The sequence below is a fragment of the Emys orbicularis genome, chromosome 11, assembly GCF_028017835.1.
Source record: "Emys orbicularis isolate rEmyOrb1 chromosome 11, rEmyOrb1.hap1, whole genome shotgun sequence".
NCBI classification, from domain to species: domain Eukaryota; kingdom Metazoa; phylum Chordata; order Testudines; family Emydidae; genus Emys; species Emys orbicularis.
This window is the reverse complement of record NC_088693.1, coordinates 35,123,993-35,142,659: the sequence shown is the minus strand read 5'-3', so window position 1 is coordinate 35,142,659 and position 18,667 is coordinate 35,123,993. Positions and strand designations below refer to the sequence as shown.

General features: G+C 38.4%; 1 protein-coding gene across 1 annotated transcript in view; it reads left to right on the top strand.

Annotated features, from left to right (window-relative positions):
- COBLL1 (cordon-bleu WH2 repeat protein like 1) overlaps nucleotides 1–18,667 on the top strand; it is a 52,920-nt gene that overhangs the window by 10,269 nt on the left and 23,984 nt on the right. Inside the window, 5 exon segments of the mRNA XM_065413632.1 lie at nucleotides 6,324–6,525; nucleotides 7,747–7,975; nucleotides 11,525–11,563; nucleotides 16,347–16,444; nucleotides 16,556–16,798. Coding sequence (XP_065269704.1) covers nucleotides 6,324–6,525; nucleotides 7,747–7,975; nucleotides 11,525–11,563; nucleotides 16,347–16,444; nucleotides 16,556–16,798 — 811 coding nt within the window.

The following is an 18,667-nucleotide window of genomic DNA, read 5'->3' as shown; positions in this document are numbered from 1 at the left end:
CCCATCCTGAAACTAAGGTCTTCATTCTTTGTTTTTAGATGTATACATTTACATTTAGCTTCATTAAAACACATATTGTTTGCCCAGTGTACCAAGCGATCCAGATTGCTCTGAATCAGTGAACTGTCCTCTTCATTATTTGCCACTCACCCAGTTTTTGTGTCCTCTGCAAAGTTTATCAGTGATCACTTGGGTGGGAGGGACTTCTTCTCGAAGGGTGGGAGCACAAGGAAGAGGATAGCAATTTCTTCCTTACTTCCTGCCAATGGGAAAGAAAATGATGTATGAAGGGGAAAGGGTGAGGTCAGTGCTCAGGGCTGGTTTCCCTGAATTGAAATTTAACACTGCTCCACAGCCAAAATGCTTCTGAAATAAATGTAGTCAAACTTTACTAATTCTGGGTCACTGAGAACGAAAATGATGCTTAAAATTGTTGATTGGCTCTAGTTTTCAAGCTATGCTATTGGGTCAGTATATACGACCCTTGACTTGGGAATGGCGGAGGATAAGTGAGTTATAAAGGAAAGGGATCTCAATTTAAACCAGAAATGACTAAAATACATCTTTGACTGGATCTATGAATAAATCTGACTGGGTTTGGACAGTACTTGCTTTTTAGGCAAAACAATGAATGATGCAATCTGAAGCTGGTATTGTGTCATACATGATATGAATTGCATCATGTTATTCCTAGAAGTCATGGATGATGCAATCATAATGAAGCTTACATCACTCTGCTGAACAAATTGCCCTATATCAGCTCTAGAAATCATACAGTGTCGTGCTCTCTTATTTGTCAGTGTTTGAGTTTGCAAAGGGACACATTTCTGTTTAGCCAAAGTGAGCAGAGATGCCTCGTACTTGTGTGAACAGTGCAGATAACTTCTGCTAGGTTTGTGGTGAAGTGACTTTTGCATCACAAAAGCGCAGTATAACCACTATGGTTAAGAAAGCCTATCACCTTTATTTTGGCTGCAAAATTGGAGATCAGGACAAGAGGTGGGCCCCACACATATGCTGCAACACTTGTGCAACAAATCTTTGCCAGTGGTTGAACAGGAAAAGGAAATCTAAGCCTTTTGCAGTGCCAATGATTTGGAGAGAGCCAACAGATCATACCAGCAATTGTTACTTCTGCATGGTGCCTCCAGTTGGGAAAGGTGTGTCAAAGAAGAAAAAGTGGACTGTGCATTATCCAAACATTCCATCAGCTATATGCCCAGTACCCCACGGAGAAGGACTGCCGGTTCCTGATGCACCAGAATCATTCTCACTTGAGTCAGACGAGGAAGAGGATGAAACTTCTGGTCCTGAACCATCAATGTCACAGGACCCACATTTTCTCCCATCCTCCTCCTCTGAACCACACCTCATAACACAAGGTGAACTGAATGACCTTGTCAGGGATTTGGAACTACCCAAGAGCAAGGCAGAGCTGTTGGGCTCCAGACTACAGCAGTGGAATCTCCTGGCAGGTGATGTTAGGGTTTCCATGTTCCGTGACCATCAAAAGGATCTTGTCCCATTCTTCTTCATGGAAGGTGATCTTGTAGCCTGCAACAACATCAATGGTGTGATGGCAGCCCTCAACATTGTTCACGATCCAGATGAGTGGAGACTGTTCATTGATTCATCGAAGACGAGTCTTAAAGCTGTTTTACTGCATAATGGCAATGTTTTGCCATCAATTCCAGTTGGTCATGCAGTCCATATGAAGGAAACCTATGACAACATGAAACAACTTTTGAGGTGCATAAACTATGACCAACATCAGTGGCAGCTTTGTGGCGATTTGAAGGTTGTTGCTCTCTTGCTTGGTCTGCAGACTGGATACACAAAGTACTGCTGTTTTCTCTGCAAATGGGATAGTCATGCAAGAGATTCCCACTACATCAAGAAAGATTGGCCACTCCGACAGTCATTGGAGCCTGGGAGGAAAAGTGTTCAGCATCCACCACTTGTTGAATCAAGGAAGATTTTGTTACCACCTTTACACATCAAGCTGGGTCTGATGAAGAACTTTGTCAAGGCCATTGACAAAACACAAGCAGCTTTCAAGTACCTCCATGGAAAATTTCCAAGGTTAAGTGAAGCTAAGATAAAGGTGTCTTTGTTGGTCCTCAGATTCGTGAACTTCTTCGAGATGATGCATTTGACCATGCACTGCGTGGCAAGGAAAAGACGGCATGGAAAGCCTTCCAGTTAGTGGCAATAAATTTTCTCGGAAACAACAAGGCAGACAACTACAGGTTGTTGGTGGAAAACCTCCCCAAGGCATACAAAAGCCTTGGTTGCAACATGTCACTAAAGATATATTTTTTGCACTCTCATCTAGATTTTTTTCCACCGAACTGCGGAGCAGTGAGCGACAAGCACGGCGAGCGATTTCACCAGGACATTGCAACAATGGAGAAATGCTATCAGGGCAAATGGAGCCCAGCAATGCTTGCAGACTATTGCTGGACAGTGACAAGAGATGCTCCATTTAATGAATACAAGAGACAAGCCAAGAAGCGCCGAGTAGACACTGAATACGACTAAACTATGTACAGAATAGTTTTTTGCCTTTTGTTTCATAATAAATTTTATTTATATAACCTTTTGCTGATTTTTAAAGTGTTACATAAACAGGACAGGTGAAATATTATCATGTAAAGCAACCATAAACACATGAAAAGACCTAGGTTTACAATTTATGATTAAAACTCTATTATCTACACAATATACATAGACATAAAATGTAAAAACTTAAATATCTTAGAAACAGTAGCCAATCAGTTGTTTTAATTGTCATATTTGAATTCAGCACATCAAAATACATAATAAATAGCACATTTTATCTCTGAAGCAGACGACTTCTCAAAAATTGTAGACCAGTGGATCTTGTGAAGAGCTTACAGATGAGTTTCTCACTGCACCCCTCAGGCGGGCATGTACCGACGGGATGATGGCACAGAAGTTGTTTTTTCTATCCTCCCACACAAACCCAGTACAAGATTGTAGGCTACTTGATGCTTTTGAATCAGATTTTTTTTTTCAGGCAAGTGCTGCCTCCTGCTGCTTAAGCAGGTAATGAGACTTTTCCTCTAGAAGATGAAGAGGAAAGAATAAACATAAAAATAGAGCAGAATTTAGCCTATAATATCCTAGTGGTGGCAGATGGACGGTAAAGCATCCCTCAGCTAACATGATCCTGAATTTAGGAGTATGTTCTTTTGTATAATTCCAACATTTGAAAGTGTGCTTGTTTTGTTGTGTGTCCAGGGCTATGATTCCAGCCCTGAAGCCTGAATGAAGCTTGCTCAGGAAATAAGCAGTGCTAGAACCAGCAAGAACTAGTTTAAATGTAGGAATCATAACCTGGGTTAATTTTAAAAGTTAAAAATTAAATCATGGCATTAAAAAAAAAAAAAAAAAAAAACAAAAAACCTCCTCCTATTACTTACATTCAGTCTTTGCTAAGCAAAGACACCTCTTTCTATGTGTCTTATGTCTGTGAAGATAAATTTAAGTTACCTATTCTCCTTCAAAATAATTTTATTCACAGAATTGTGCCTAGGACAAAATTCTAGACAACACTGACTCAAAGTCTGCTTAGTTTCATGATTGCTTTGGGAATGTGTATGGATTTTGAACATTCTATAATTGCTTTGATATGCTCCTAGAAATTGAAGTTATGTTCCAATGCTAATGAATTAATCCCTTCACCACAAGGTTGTGTGTATAGCAAGCAGGTGCTGAGGAAATGGACCACAGCTTTTCCACTTCCTGCAATAACATATAATATTACTATGTTTAAAAAAAACATAGTAAAGAACATTAAGGTTGCAGTCAACTCAAAAGTTAGGAAATGCCAGAATTAAGTTTGCCTGTGCAACATTACTTCGGCCCCCTTGTGTGTCTGGATTATCATCATCAACAATCTGCAACCTATCCTGAAAAACGATCCCTCCCTCTCACAGACCACAGAAACACTAACCCAGGAACCAATCCCTGTAACAGACCCTGTTGCCTACTCTGTTCCCATACCTACTCTAGCGACACCATCAGAGGACCCAACCACATGAGCCACACCATCAGGGGCTCATTCACCTGAACATCTACTAATGTGATATATGCCATCATGTGCCAGCAGTGCCCCCTGCCATGTACATTGACCAAACCAGACAGTCTCTACGTAAAAGAATAAATGGACACAAATTAGACATCAGGAATGGTAACAAAGAAAAGCCAGTAGGAGAACACTTCAATCTCCCTGGACATTCTATAACAGATTTAAAAGTAGCCATACTTCAACGAAAAAAACGTCAATAACAGACTTCAAAGAGAAACTGCAGCGCTACAATTCATTTGCAAATTTAACACCATTAATTTGGGCTTGAATAGGGACTGGGAGTGGCTGGCTCACTACAAAAGCAATTTTCCCTCTCTTGGTATTGACACCTCCTCATCAATTATTGGGAGTGGACCACATCCACCCTGATTGAATTGGCCCTGTCAACACTGGTTCTCCATTTGTAAGGTAACTCCCTTCTCTTCATGTGTCAGTATATTTATGCCTGCATCTGTAATTTTCACTCCATGCATCTGAAGAAGTGGGTTTATGCCCAAATAAATCTGTTAGTCTTTAAGGTGCCACTGGACTCCTCATTGTTTTTGTGGATACAGACTAACACGGCTTCCCCACTGATACTGGATTATGATTAAAATCTCTTTGGGAAGTTTTCTTAGCTCCAGGATGGCTGTAAATATGTCTCTGAAACGCTACAGCCTGGTAGTTATGGTCCTGGCCTGGGATATGGAAATCCCTTTTGAAAATCCCAGGTGAGTGCCCTAACCACTGGGCTACAGAGCCAGGCTATTGGGTATTCTGTGTCTGTGGATGAGGGATGGTGGTTGTGGTGGTTTCTCTTCCTCCAATGTTTTTTCAGGCAACCTTAATTCTGGCATTTACTAACTTCTGAGTGTTTGACTCTGCAACCTTAATGTTCTTTTAGCATAGTTTTTATTGTGTAACTTTTATATATAGTATGTATGCAGTACATGAAAGCCCTCTGATGCAATTTTGTTGCTTTCTTTTTATGAAGTCTTCTCTGCTCCTATTTGGGAATATATTGGAGGGTAGGGGAGAAGAGCACAGTTTAGCTTATATAGCCGTCTTATTTGTACAGTATATCTAATCATAATACAATCTATGAGTTAAAGCTTCCAGTTCAAAGTTCTTGGGAAAAATTGAATGTTTGTGTTCTTTACACCATTGCATGTTTGTATAGAAACAGGCCATTTCAGGAAGGAATAAGTAAAGTTAAGAGTTAGTTGAAATAGTTTCATTGTGTGCCAAGATCAGGCTGGTTTTGGGGAAAATCCAAAGTATGAATAGCTGCAAATAGACTTTGAAAGTGTTCTTTATTAGATTCACAGTATTTTTTTTTATATGGCCGTAGCAAGTAATTTGTTACTGAGGTTCAAATATCTAATTATCCTGCTCCCACAAGTTGGGAACTTTACTGTTATGAGTGGGTATGCTTTGGCACCTTTTTCCTTCTCCAGCTATCTTTTCCCAAGTGTGTATTTTTTGGGTGCTATACCATACATTAAACATATGTGCCGAAATTTTCAAAAGGACTGGTCATTTTGGTTGCTTGACTAGAGACATCTTAAAAGATGACTTTTCAGAGGTCAGGAGCTTAGCATTTCTGGAAATTGAACCCCTTTTCAGTATGTCAAGTTGGACATCAGAATCATGAGTCATTTTGAAAAAATGGACCATAAAATATACCAGCTGTCCAATTACCACCACTGCCAAATCCCATGTTGTATTGCAAGTCAGGAGGGAAAAACACCTCTCACCCTCAGAAATGCAGTATTTTGCCCCACCTCTGTGCAGATTGCCTCTTGCAGGAGCACAGTAGCTCTGTAAGTATATGTGCATATTAAAAGTGCCTTTTCTTTAAGGCCTTGGCTACATGGGCAATTCACAGCGCTGCACTTGCTGCACTCAGGGGTGTGAAAAAACACCCCCCCTGAGCGCAGCGAGTGCAGCGCTGTAAAGCGCCAGTATAATCAGCGCCTGCAGCGCTGCACGCTCCCGCGGCAGCGCTGTGAATCCGCAAGTGTAGCCAAGGCCTTAGTAATCTCTACAACATCTAAGAATACAATTACAAAGTGGATGTGTTGAGCGTAATTATTTAGTCATAGGAGAGCAGAGATGATTTTTGCTAATGTTCAGAAGTGCACTTTGTTTTGTGGTCTATATAATGGTTGTATAGGAACATAAGGTATTATAACCTTCCCCTCGCCCCCTCCTTTTTTTTATTTAACAGCAAACCCATGATGGACTTGCTGATTTTTCTCTGTGCACAGTATCATTTAAATCCATCAAGCTATACCATAGACCTGATGTCGTCAGAGAAGAGACCGATTAAATTCAAACCCAACACACCTATTGGAATGCTTGAAGTAGACAAGGTGATTTTAAAGCCAAAACATATGGATAAGAAAAAGCCCACTCCTATAATACCAGAGGTAAGAATTATACCAATGGTGGTGGTATCTGAAGAGGGAGAGAGATTAAGTACTCTGCAGCTTCTGATTGTAGTCTACCAGGGCAGATAGTTTTTATCTAAATGTTCTAATTGTGATTTATGTTGAATGCAATTTCTCAATAGAATATATTTTCAAGGCCTGGCCTGGTGGCATCACAATATACTATCACATGGAGATCAGAGCTTTAGTCTGTAACTCGAAGGGTTTAGATCATTTTGGAATTTTACAATGACGTAAATCTAATTGTTCATTCTTTTGGGAATGTAAATGTTATATGCAACAATCTGAAGTATAATATAAAGTTACAAATCTCCTTCATGACAGTATCTTTTGATAAACTCTAAAGATGATGATCTGTGGGCAGCAGAACTGTACATACATATAGCATCCCTTTCATAAACTGAAAATCAATTGCTCATAAGTCATTATTTGGACTGCCATAACTTACACACCCTTCTGATGACAAATTACTTATATTTCATTTTCATTTAATGTGTGCTCTGCATGTTATTGCTCCATCTTTTGAGAATTCTTCAGCTCAGATGTATAAATGAGGGATATTCCTCATGCTCTGGGAAATAGAAGCTTTGCAGAGCGTAGAAAATAAACATTTGTATCATTTTTATGGAGCGCTCAAAAATTACAGAATTAATTTTTTCCTCATTCCATTTCCTCCTTTCTAACTTATGCGAAGTATATTGTAACTTTAAGTCTACACAACGGAGACTACATTGGCATAGCTACATCACTGTAGTGATGCTAACATAACTCTATAGTGTAGAGGCAGGCTATGCCAACAGAAAAGGGTTTTCCATTGGTGTGGGAACACATTGACCGAAACATTCTTCCATCAGCACAGCTGCATCTTAGGTCAGGATAGCTATTTTGGTCAACATCCCTGAACTACATAGCTATGTTGACATAGTTTTTAAGAGTAGACCAAGTCTGAGCCAAAACTGATATTCTATCAATCAGGTATTTCCGTTTTTTTTTCTTGCTTAGAGAGTAAATCTGATCACACTTTTCTTACAGAGTTCTCTTTGTAACGTTGATAATACTGTAACAATGGTGAAACAGCCCTTATTGGGGGGTGGGGGAGTTTCTATGGTTGCTGCAACATTCTGTTGGTGTAACAATTTGGGTTTTTCCTCTGTCTGTATCCTTGAATGTTACTTAATAGAATTTGTATTTTTTTTCCAGCAAACAATAAGAGTGGTAGTAAACTACAAGAGAACACAGAAGACTGTAATGAGAGTGAGTCCACATGAACCTCTTCAAGAGTTCATAACGATTATCTGCAGCAAATGTGAGTTTGATCCATTGCACACTGTATTGCTGAAGAACTACCAGTCTCAGGAGCCCCTTGATGTAACAAAATCTCTTAATGACCTTGGACTAAGGGAATTGTATGCATTGGATGTCAGTAAAGGTAAGATATTTTTATATATAGCCTCCTGGACCAATACTTGACCCCTCAGGCTCTCCAGCAGATTAAGTATGCCCTCTCTTGGAACTCCAGCCACGTGGGAGCTATGGGTTTACAGTTCACTCAGAAATGTTTTGCTGTTTTTTCTAATCATAATTACTCTTTACTTTAGTTAACACAAGGAAATACACCTCTACCCCGATATAACTCTGTCCTCGGGGGCCAAAAAATCTTACCACGTTATTGGTGAAACCGCGTTGTATCGAACTTGCTTTGATCCACCGGAGTGCGCAGACCCCACCCCCCGGAGCGCTGCTTTACTGCGTTATATCTGAATTCATGTTATATCGGGTCGTGTTATATCGGGGTAGAGGTGTATACAGATCTAGACAAAAATAAAAAACACACCTGCAGTCACTTCCCTGCCTTGCTGTTTCCTCTGGAGTGTTCTTTGGGCATAGGCCAGAGTCTTAGGATACATCCTGGACTCCTTCTCTCCTCCTGCCCTTTGCACATGACTTCTCTCAATCATAGAGTCTATCTTCCACCCTGTACAACAGCTGGCTTTTCTCTACCTCAGCTGGTCTCACAGTTAAACAGAACCCCCCTGCTATGAAAGCATATCCTTCTTTTCCTGTCTCCTGCCCAAAGCTTCCTCTCTGTTGCGCTGTGTGTTTCTTTATATGTCTCACCAACACCTTTTTACTGCTGCTGGGGAAATTCCACTCTCCAAACCACAGTCCTCTGCAGAGAAGTTGGAGTAAAGTGACTTCCCCCAGCCTTCAACTATCCTATTCTATCTGGGCCAGGTCTGTTCACTAATTAATAATCCTTAATGCCAGTCTCTTTCAAAGACCAGATCTGTAAGCCCCGTTCCCCTGTCTCGCCACTCCGTAGAATTTCAGTCCAACATGAATGTCAAAAGATAGCAGAGAAGAAAACCAGCCCTACATTCAAAATGGAGTTTGCAGTTTCACATGGATAAACATAGAAGGTGCCCAATATCAAACAGAATTAAGTTGTACATAGACAGAGTCCCATAATTGTCACATCTTGCTAAATGGGAAAGGTGCAAAATCAGCAGGGAAGTAATTATTTTTGTTTATAATCCTGCAGGGTCAGATGACCAGGTACCTAACGGCATATTAATTTAACATGTATGAATTTATATGGTGCTTATCAGTGTAGGATACAAGCTCTTCACAGGGGTATGGGTTGGCTTAGTTCGTTAATGGCTTGTGAAGCAAGAAGTATTATCTCCACTTTAGTGATGGTCAAATTGAGACAGAAGGCAGGGAAGTGACTTGCCTTGCTCACACACATCTGACTCCCAATCCCATGCCTTATCCACAAGTCCATCTTTTATGAAGGACTCCTTAAGTTTTTTGTAGTCCTCTGTTACAAAGACTTTCTGAGAGAGATTTCATGCGAACACGTTCTGTCAGCATTGGCTCTTGTGATTCAGCTAGACTTCCCTGGACTAGTGCTATGTACCTTCTTTCTATAGTCATTATCCCTGCATTTGACATAATGCAAATTTTCCTCTCTGCCATAGCATCATCACGTGGTATGTTTTATTTCAAAGACATTTATCTCAGTTTGCTTCCCAAATACACCACAGTCAGCAGTATCTGAAATAACAGCTTTTATTTCGAGTTGGTTGGGAATTTTCAATCAGAATGATATTTCCAGTGGAAAAATTAAAATTAAATATTTTATTTTGGGACGGTTTAATCCAATTAATAATCTTTACTTTTTTTAACTAACCCACAACATTTAGTTTTGAATCAGTACAGCAAAAGATTAAAACTGCATTTCCCTATGCCTCATTGCCATATGGGAATTGCAGTTCCAGCCCCCATTCTCCCCTATGGCTGCCTGGAGGACGCATCTCCCATAAGAGATTTCCTTCTGACTGAGTTATGTTGTATGTTATGGGACTCACGTGAGTGTGTGTATTATGGGAGATGTGGTCCAACAAAGGTGCCTGGTCTATAAGAGAGAACGGGGCCCAGACGACAACTCCCGCTAGGGCCATGTGCTTTGGAGAAATGTAGTTTAATGTTGAAATAAGTCGAAACAAAGTGATTTGGGTTATTTTAACAAACAAAAATATTACATTTTAATCTTGGAAATGTTTGAATGTTTAAAGTCAATCAAAAATGTAATAACAATGTTTCATCATTTACTAATTTAAATTGTTCACAGAATTTCATGGTGTGGAAAATTTTTAAATTTAATTTTTCATCCCGTTTTGGGACAAAAACAAATATTGATATTTCGAAATTTCCCTTGGGATAGAAATCCAATATTTTGCTCAGCTCTACTTTTATTATACTGAGATTTGTAAGCACAAGTTTACATTTTAGGACAGAAATACAGTAAAAATAACCAGTTTATCTACAGGTTAACTGTTGTTGTTTTTCTTTTTCCCCCCTTGGAAAACAAAAAAACCCATAAATAAGAAATCACAAAGACCCCTCTCCAAATTTAAAGTGTTTTTATTCTATATTGTATGCCTCCTGACAGCATATTTAAATACCTCTGACCTTCCCAAGCAAAAGATATCAGGTCCATTGTGGAATATCTTCTTTTTTTCATTTGAGTCACAATCTGAGTAACAGACTCAGTTTGGGAATTATGCCTTACAGTGGAGACTCCCTTTGATCAAGAAAGTTATTGATTGAAGGAAACAATCTATCTTCTACCAATTTACTACTTTGGACAAAAAAATAAAATTAGTCTGGGGTTCTTTCCCTGACTCTATTCCTAACTTTTTTTTTATTTGAGAATGTATGTGCTAAAAGGCAATAATTTGGGGCAGGTCAAATGACTAAATTAAAAATTTACATTATTTGAACTTGAAAACTGTTTTCCAGACTCCAGCTTTCTGTTTAACAGACAATTTAGTTCTAGTCAGAATTAAAAGCAAGGAAAAAATACCATAAATATTATTTATTTTTAGAACTTCCTATTTAACTTCTATTCCCCTGGTTAAGGATGACCAGTTGCTTTACTGAAGTTTGTTCTGGGGCTATAAAGGTAATTAAAATCAGCATCCTTTTAGCAATTGTCTGAAGCCAACACCCATGGTGAACTTTTCTCCAAAATGAATTTCCTTCCCTTTTCTATTAGAAACAATCCAGGAGGGTGGGCGGGTGGATGGATTGATTTTATTAGAGGATTGTTATGATTTGCTACTGATGGGAAATATTAACAAATGTGCTAGTTTTAATCTGATGTGCTCTAGAGCACAATCTGCACATGTACAGATGGTGGCATCTCTGGTCTTTGATATAAATTTGTGTGCATTTCACTGTCATACTAGTTCAAATTCTGAGGTGGTGGTTAGTTTTAGATATAATTCTAAGATATTTACTCTTCTACATAGGGAAGACCTTTCTTATGAAAGGGCCCTTTATCGTTTCCTGTTTTTGGAAACTCAGATGAGAGTGTTCATATGTAATTTACATCTTTCCCTCAACCCACAGTTAAGTTCTGTATCTAATAAATAGTATCATTATAACTAATTTACCATTTTTCTTTCTCTAGCCACTTCAGCTGCTGACTTCAATGTATCATCTTTACAAGGTAAGTTTTACTGAGCTAGATAGTGAAATAGGAGCACATATATAAACTGTAGCTTATAGAGTTGTCATTCAGACATTGTCATTTATAGACTGCAAGGTAAACAAGTACCTTCATGTCCTATAATGTGTGTCAGATTTGCGTAAATTATCATTACAGAAGTTGACACACTGCCTATCATACGGTGTTTCAATAAATTTTAATTTGATCACCACAAAGGAATGTTCTTTAGGAGCCCCTTGAACACTGAATGATTGAAAAAGTTTTACTAAAAGGTTGATTCTGCCACCCTTACTGATGTTGAGGACTGCTTTACCATGTTAGGTATCCTATTGATTTCAACAGGACTGCTTGGCTGAATCAGATGATAAATAAACATAATGGTAGCCTTTCTTTATCCAAAGTCTTCCCATGAATAAGAGTGTGTCTACACATGAAAGTTAATCCATAACAATGTAGTGTGTGAATTCAATTATTCCTGATTTAGCTTCATGTGTGGAACACACTTAATTCAGAATAAGGTCTGGTCTACATTACAGACCTATAATGGTATAACTACATCGCTCAGGGATGTGAGATATCCACACCCCTGAACGGCGTAGTTATGCCAACCTTACCTCTCTTCCCCCCCCCCCCCCCCTCCTCTCCCCGTAGAGCTTCTCCCACTAACATAGCTATGCCTCTTAGGGAGGTGGATTAACTATGCTGACAAGTGAGCACTCTCCTGTCGGCGTAGAGAATCTTCATTAAAGCGCTACAGCAGCGCAGATGCATCAGTGTTGCTATGCTGATGCAATGTTTTAAGTATAGAGTTGCCCTGAGACACTCTTATTCTGGAATATTTTAAGCACAGTGCTTATTACCATACTGTCTGCCCTGAGAACACTTGCCCCAGCTTTGTGATGAAGAGTACCCTATGTCCCATAAGTGGTTTTTTTGTTGTTGTTTTTTTTTTTTTTTTATAGGCAAGTCTGTGACAGGGTAGTACTGGCTCTGGAGGGTTCATTTTCTTAGTCTTAAACAGCCTTAAGCATTACCCTGAGTACACAATATGATTGTGAGGCTTGCTTGAGATTTTCATTGCTACTTCCATCTGAACACAGGTTTTATTTAGCAATGAATAACAATGAGCACTTAACTACAAATTCTTCACATCGGAACTAAAACTGTGTAAAAAAGTGAATTTCCTGTCTCTGTCCTGCAAAATACTCTGTCCTGCAAAATATATACACTCATGCTATATATCTATATATACACATACTGTAATTTTTTATCTATTTTTTAAATGAGATATTTGAAAAAAATCATCTTTTTGTCTGGAAATAAAATTTACTTAGTGGAGTGAAGTCAAGAAGTACTGAAATGTTTTACAGTGGTGTTTTAGAAGTGAGTAGATGGATAATACGTATACATACAATTTTTGCATTTAATTTTCCTGTATTGTTTTTATTTTTGGAAAAAAAAAAAAAAAGGAAAAGAATTGTGAGCTATTTGTGTTGTGAACCTCAAAAGCTGTTAGCTACACAAATATGCCATGGGTTCTAACAGTAGAACTTGTCACTTATTTTAACTAGTCAATATGTACTGAGTTTAGAGAGACAAAGTGGGTGAGGTAATTTCTTTTATTGGACCAACTTCTGGGGGTGAAAGAGGCAGAGTGTCACATCTAAATACATATTAAGTTTAAGGGATTCCCACGTGTTTAAGGGATTCCCACTTGAAATGAAGTGGGCACTTAACACCTTTGCAGTTGTAGGACAAAGGAGGCTTAGCGGGCATCTGGTGTGTTACATCTGGTGTGTAATGCGCCATAAAACCAGTGTCTCTGTTAAGTCTTTTTTTGGTTTTTAGTGTCCAGCAGAGTTCTGAATTTAAGTTCACAGGCTCATCTTTTGAAGATGTTGTGCAGGTTTCCTGTGAGGATGGGGACTGAAAGTCAGATATGGAGTGATTGGTCCAAGTGTCCAGTAGTTCAGAACTTTGGGAGGACAGACTTGGGACTGGAAGGGTTGTAGGTGTTACCCTGCAAGGAGTAACTAGGCTGGTGGAAGCCAGGATGAGACATTGTGCTGGGGGCAGGCTACTGGTGTCAGGGATCTGAGACATAGCAACACATGATCAACACTCCCAAGGTCACAGGGCAAGAAGTGACAGAATCCCTTACTGGTCTGGGTGATCCCCAAAATGTCAGTGGTGTAGTGGGTGCAGGGGATTTGCTCCAATATGAGCGAACTGAGGTTCACACTCCAAAGTCTTGCTAAACAGACCCATATGAATTAAAAAATTAGGGAGCAAAGTAATTATTTTCAAACGAAGCAAAGGCACTAGCCCTTGTTGAGTACTATATCCATGACAACTTTTGAGTTTTAAACTTTAGACATTTTGCTGTAGCCATATCTAAAAATTACACATAGTGTGTGCCACAGTTCAGGGCAATTGCACATGTATTCCCCCTCTGTGGTTCAGCAAGGGCACCCACTCTAGGCTCCAGGCTCCTCAGCCGTCATCTCTCTTGGGCAGAGACTTGCATCTCTCTCCCTTTTCACCAGGATATTTCCAGGCTGAACAGTTCCCCACCAACACTGTTATTCCCCAAAAGACTGAATGCCTAAGCAGGCGTGCTTTGCTTCTCTCCTCAGAGATGATAAACAGTGTAACTGCCAAGAGTTATAAGTTACTACATAGCTCTTTCTAAGCAAGCACTTTTAATTTATTCTTAATTTATTCTTAAATTAAAAGGCATCGCAGGTCAAACATATTAAAAACAATGAAAGAACCTACCTGCATTCTAATAAGCTTACCAGAGATCACCCCTACCTCTTGTTGGTGATTAGTCCTTCAAACTCCACACGGGGTTTTCTCCTGCAGTCACCAGTTCATAACAACTTTTGCTTAGAACTAGCCCCCTCAGGACCCTGAGAGCCACTATTTTATCCTGTCTTCATCTTTGAAGCCACCTTTGAAATAGGTAATCAGCCAGACAAAGGCTCCCACTCAGGGTGAAGCTTCAAAAGGCTGAGTTCTTGCATAACTGGAGGAGGTTCATTTGCATACACCCCCTAGAAATTTCCTGGGGAAACCCCCTTAATTTTAAAGGTTAATTTTTGTCGTCTTAGCCCATTGTTTAAAAGATTCCTTCGAAGCTCACAAGGGGTTTACATTAGTCATGTCTCCTAGACAAGTTACATAAAATTCCACAGTAAAACACACGCGCACACACACACACGCGCGCACACACGCGCACACAATTTTAATACAATGAGTATCCTAAAATACTTAATTGAGTAAGGTTTGTCCAGGATATTGTTAAATCGATCAGTGTGGTTGAACTGTTTTTAATGGCAATAGTTGATTTCTTGTCTTTCCTTGGAAATAGTTGAGATCTTGCTTAAACTCTAATACAATAATAATAATTAATAATAATAAACTTTGTCACTTGTTTTGTGAAAGTGACATGCATACAGACCTAATCATAATTTTTTACGCTAAACAAGGGAATTCACGCTGTTCATGGTGGTTAGCACTAGTTGGTCGATGTCTTTGTATTTCAAACCTAGCCTCAAGATGTCAATCTTGCCTTGTAGTTCTGACAAAAACTGCATACATAATGTACCTATTGGGTTTTTAACCAGAGACCTTATTGTCTTGTAATCACTTTATATAGTCCTCTATCCATTTTTAATGTGGATTTCTGGTAGCATGATTTAGCACACCATGTGTTCATGAGTTTTTATTCTCCTAGGATGTGTGCACTGCACATATTACATTTGTGGTTCACATATTACATCTGTGGTGCCTTTACTGGTGGTCTGCAGAAATGAAGAAGCTATGAATTAATGGGAGCTGGATAGTTAAAAGGGTACATGATCTGTGGGGGAGGATCTTTCTCCAAAACAAAAGGAAATACAGAATGAAAGAGCTCCTTGCACCCTCCACATGCCTTATGTACTCAGAGTGGTTGATCATCAATTAGCCTGTAGTTATCCCATATGTATGTGGCATTGGTTGTCAATATTTGTGCATTTAAAACATTTTAGTTTTCCTATAGGACATAAATCTTTTTAGATTATAACAAATTGCTTTATAGAATCCTAATTCTGAGTGAAAATCACTGCTCCCAGGTTTAGCAAGCATTTGATGGCTTTTTACCAATGGCTCATACCTAGTTTATGATGTGATCTTCATACTGAGATGTCAGAGTGTTACCATTGTGCCACATCTTCATTTAAGGGTGTATATATATGGGTTTGTGTTTAATTGAAAATGGTATACTCATTTACAAGCACTACATGCATAGAAAGTTTTTCTTCTTTGTTCAGGAACAAATAAAGTACATAGGAACATGGCAGTTAGGGTGAAAAATTGGGACTGGGTGGGGGGGTAATAGGAGTCTATATAAGAAAAAGACCCAAAAATCGGGACTGTCCCTATAAAATCGGGACATCTGGTCACTCTAATGGCAGTGTACATGGAATTCTAAAATTTTAATTGACCGCAACTAAAATCTTTAACACGATTGATTGTATTTAGTGCAATGCTAATATGGAACACTTTTTACATCACTGGCGAGTAAAATTCATCCTAATTTATGGTTGCTTAAGGAGAAAAATTAAGGCAAAAAACCTGGTAATGTCAGGAAGCTTTTTCAAACTGTACTTTCAAAAGGCTACTCATAATATTTTTTTCTCTACTACACACTCCACTACCAGCCTGCTGGAAGGATATACCAAACATATCAAAAATAATCTATGCAATAAATGTCTAGAATTATTATTTTCTGTTGTAGACTCCTGCCAAATTTCTCAAAATCAAGATACTTTGAAGGAGAGAGAAAATAAAGGATTTTTCAGCTTTTTTCAGCGAAGTAAGAAGAAACGAGAACAAGTAAGATGGCATTTTCTAAGCAAAATATGTCTAAATACATTCTCAGAACAATCAGGTTTGCTGGTTCAAATACTTTCAGAATGTTTGATTATCTCTTCCCCTCCTTTTAAGACTGCCAGTGCCCCAGCAACTCCACTGATGAGCAAACCCAGGCCAACTTTTATCAACAGATCTAACACGATTTCCAAGCAGTACGACTCTAACACATTACCATCTGAAATGCCAAAGAAGCGAAGAGCACCCTTGCCTCCAATGCCTGCATCTAAAAGTGTCCCACAGGATCTTGCACATGCCCAAGTGAGACACACATCATCTTGTGTTGTGAAATCTAGTAGTGTTGATGACAGTGAACAGGTGAGCTATTCTTAAACTTTTTCTTCTCCACCTCCCCACCCAATTAAGTTTCACTGATTAAGAGTATCTGAGGCAGTGGTATTTCTGATGAGGCTTAGAACAAAAATAGTTACACAATATAAGTAAAAATTCCTATTTTCTGAGCATATAGTAGTGAAACAAGAAATATTTCACACTGAGATAAATGTATCAATTGAAGGATACATTTTAAATATCCTTGTATGTTTCCATAATATTGGCTGTATTATTAAAAATAGAATAAAATAAACCAATGTTCTATTAATACATTTTTATATGGGTAAGATTAGAAGTCAAATTTATTTTAGAAAGAAGAAAGTATTTGTAGCAATTGGATAAAAGCCAGATAGCAAAGATTTATATAATCATGACAAAGGCTCTGAGCCTCCAAAGACATGTATGTTGCTTAACTTTAAAGTCACTGGTGCTGCACATATACTTAAAGAAAACTACTATTTTTTAACAAGGATGTTTCATTTTAAACAGTGTGAGTGATAAATAGGAGTTTCAGCCTCAACTTGTTCTATTGAGTTAATAGCTTATATACTTGCATACATTATGGTTTACATTAATATGTCCGTTAACTACACAGGGGATTGGGATTTTATGTCATTTCTAAATTGCTTCACTTAATCCTTTGTAGTAAAATGCAGTTTAATGTGGTGTTGAAGAAAATAGTCTTCTAAACAATCTTGCAATCTAAATTATTAGAAACAAGTGGGACTCTTGGGAACTACATTTAACTTACAGGAAACACAAGGATGCTAAACTAAAGTTTTATCTTAATAAAATTGTCTGCTTGTATAGTAATGCATTTGAATGAAGTTATGAGAGAGGTTATCTGAGTGTATACTGAACTCATTCCAACAAATTTTGGGAGAAAATTAATGCGTTGGGTAATATCTTGGTAAAGCACAGATTGTCAGTTGTGAAGTCCAATTAAAGATCAAGGCTAAAAGTGTCAGTGTAAATTGAAACACTGCATATTTGTATTTTGCACTGTGCTTTGAATCTGGAATAAAAGGCATTCTTTTTTTTAATAAATTAGACTACTGGCATGCCAGAAAGATGAAATGAAATGCTGAATGAAAAATAGCCTAGAATTTGGTGCTAGTCCTGTAAACAAAAATTCTCAAATGAACCATTAGTCTAATTATCCTGTACACAATACTTTTCATTTCCAGTTAACATGAAAAAAACCACAAGAGAGCGCTGTTTAACAGAAGTTCTAAACTTTTGTCTTATATTTGGCTGAGAAGCTTTGTCATTTGAAGAGGAGAAAAATATTTTTCTTCATTACCAGTGTAAAATTAAGTAATAGTCTGTCTTGGTCTTTTCTTGCATCTTCATTGAATGTAACAGTGAAGGAAAGACTTTAAAAAAAAAAATCTACTGGGGAGAGTAGGCATTACTCCACTGTCTAATCAAATTTGCAAGCAGTGCTGGTTTGCAACAAAACATTTTCTTAGCCACTGGGGAGGAGTTCAAGGAGAAGAAATTCTGTGACATGTAAAAAAGTGGTTCCTTTAAAATCAGTACATCCTGGGGCATTGATGGTGACTATTATAATTCATTATTTGTATTAGCACCTGCAGGACATAAACTTAAGAGTTGAGCCCATTGAACTGGGCCCTTTACAAACATATAATAAGGAATAGTCCTTGCCCAAAAGAGTTTGCAGTGTGAACAGAAAAGACAAACAAAGGGTGGGAGGAGAAACAGAGGCACATGGAAGTAAAGTAACCCACAATGAGTGAACAAGTTCGGTATTTCCCAATTTTCTTCGCTACATTAAGTGCATCAATACTTGATTAATCCTAATGGGCTAAATTCTACCAGTTTACTGCTGTG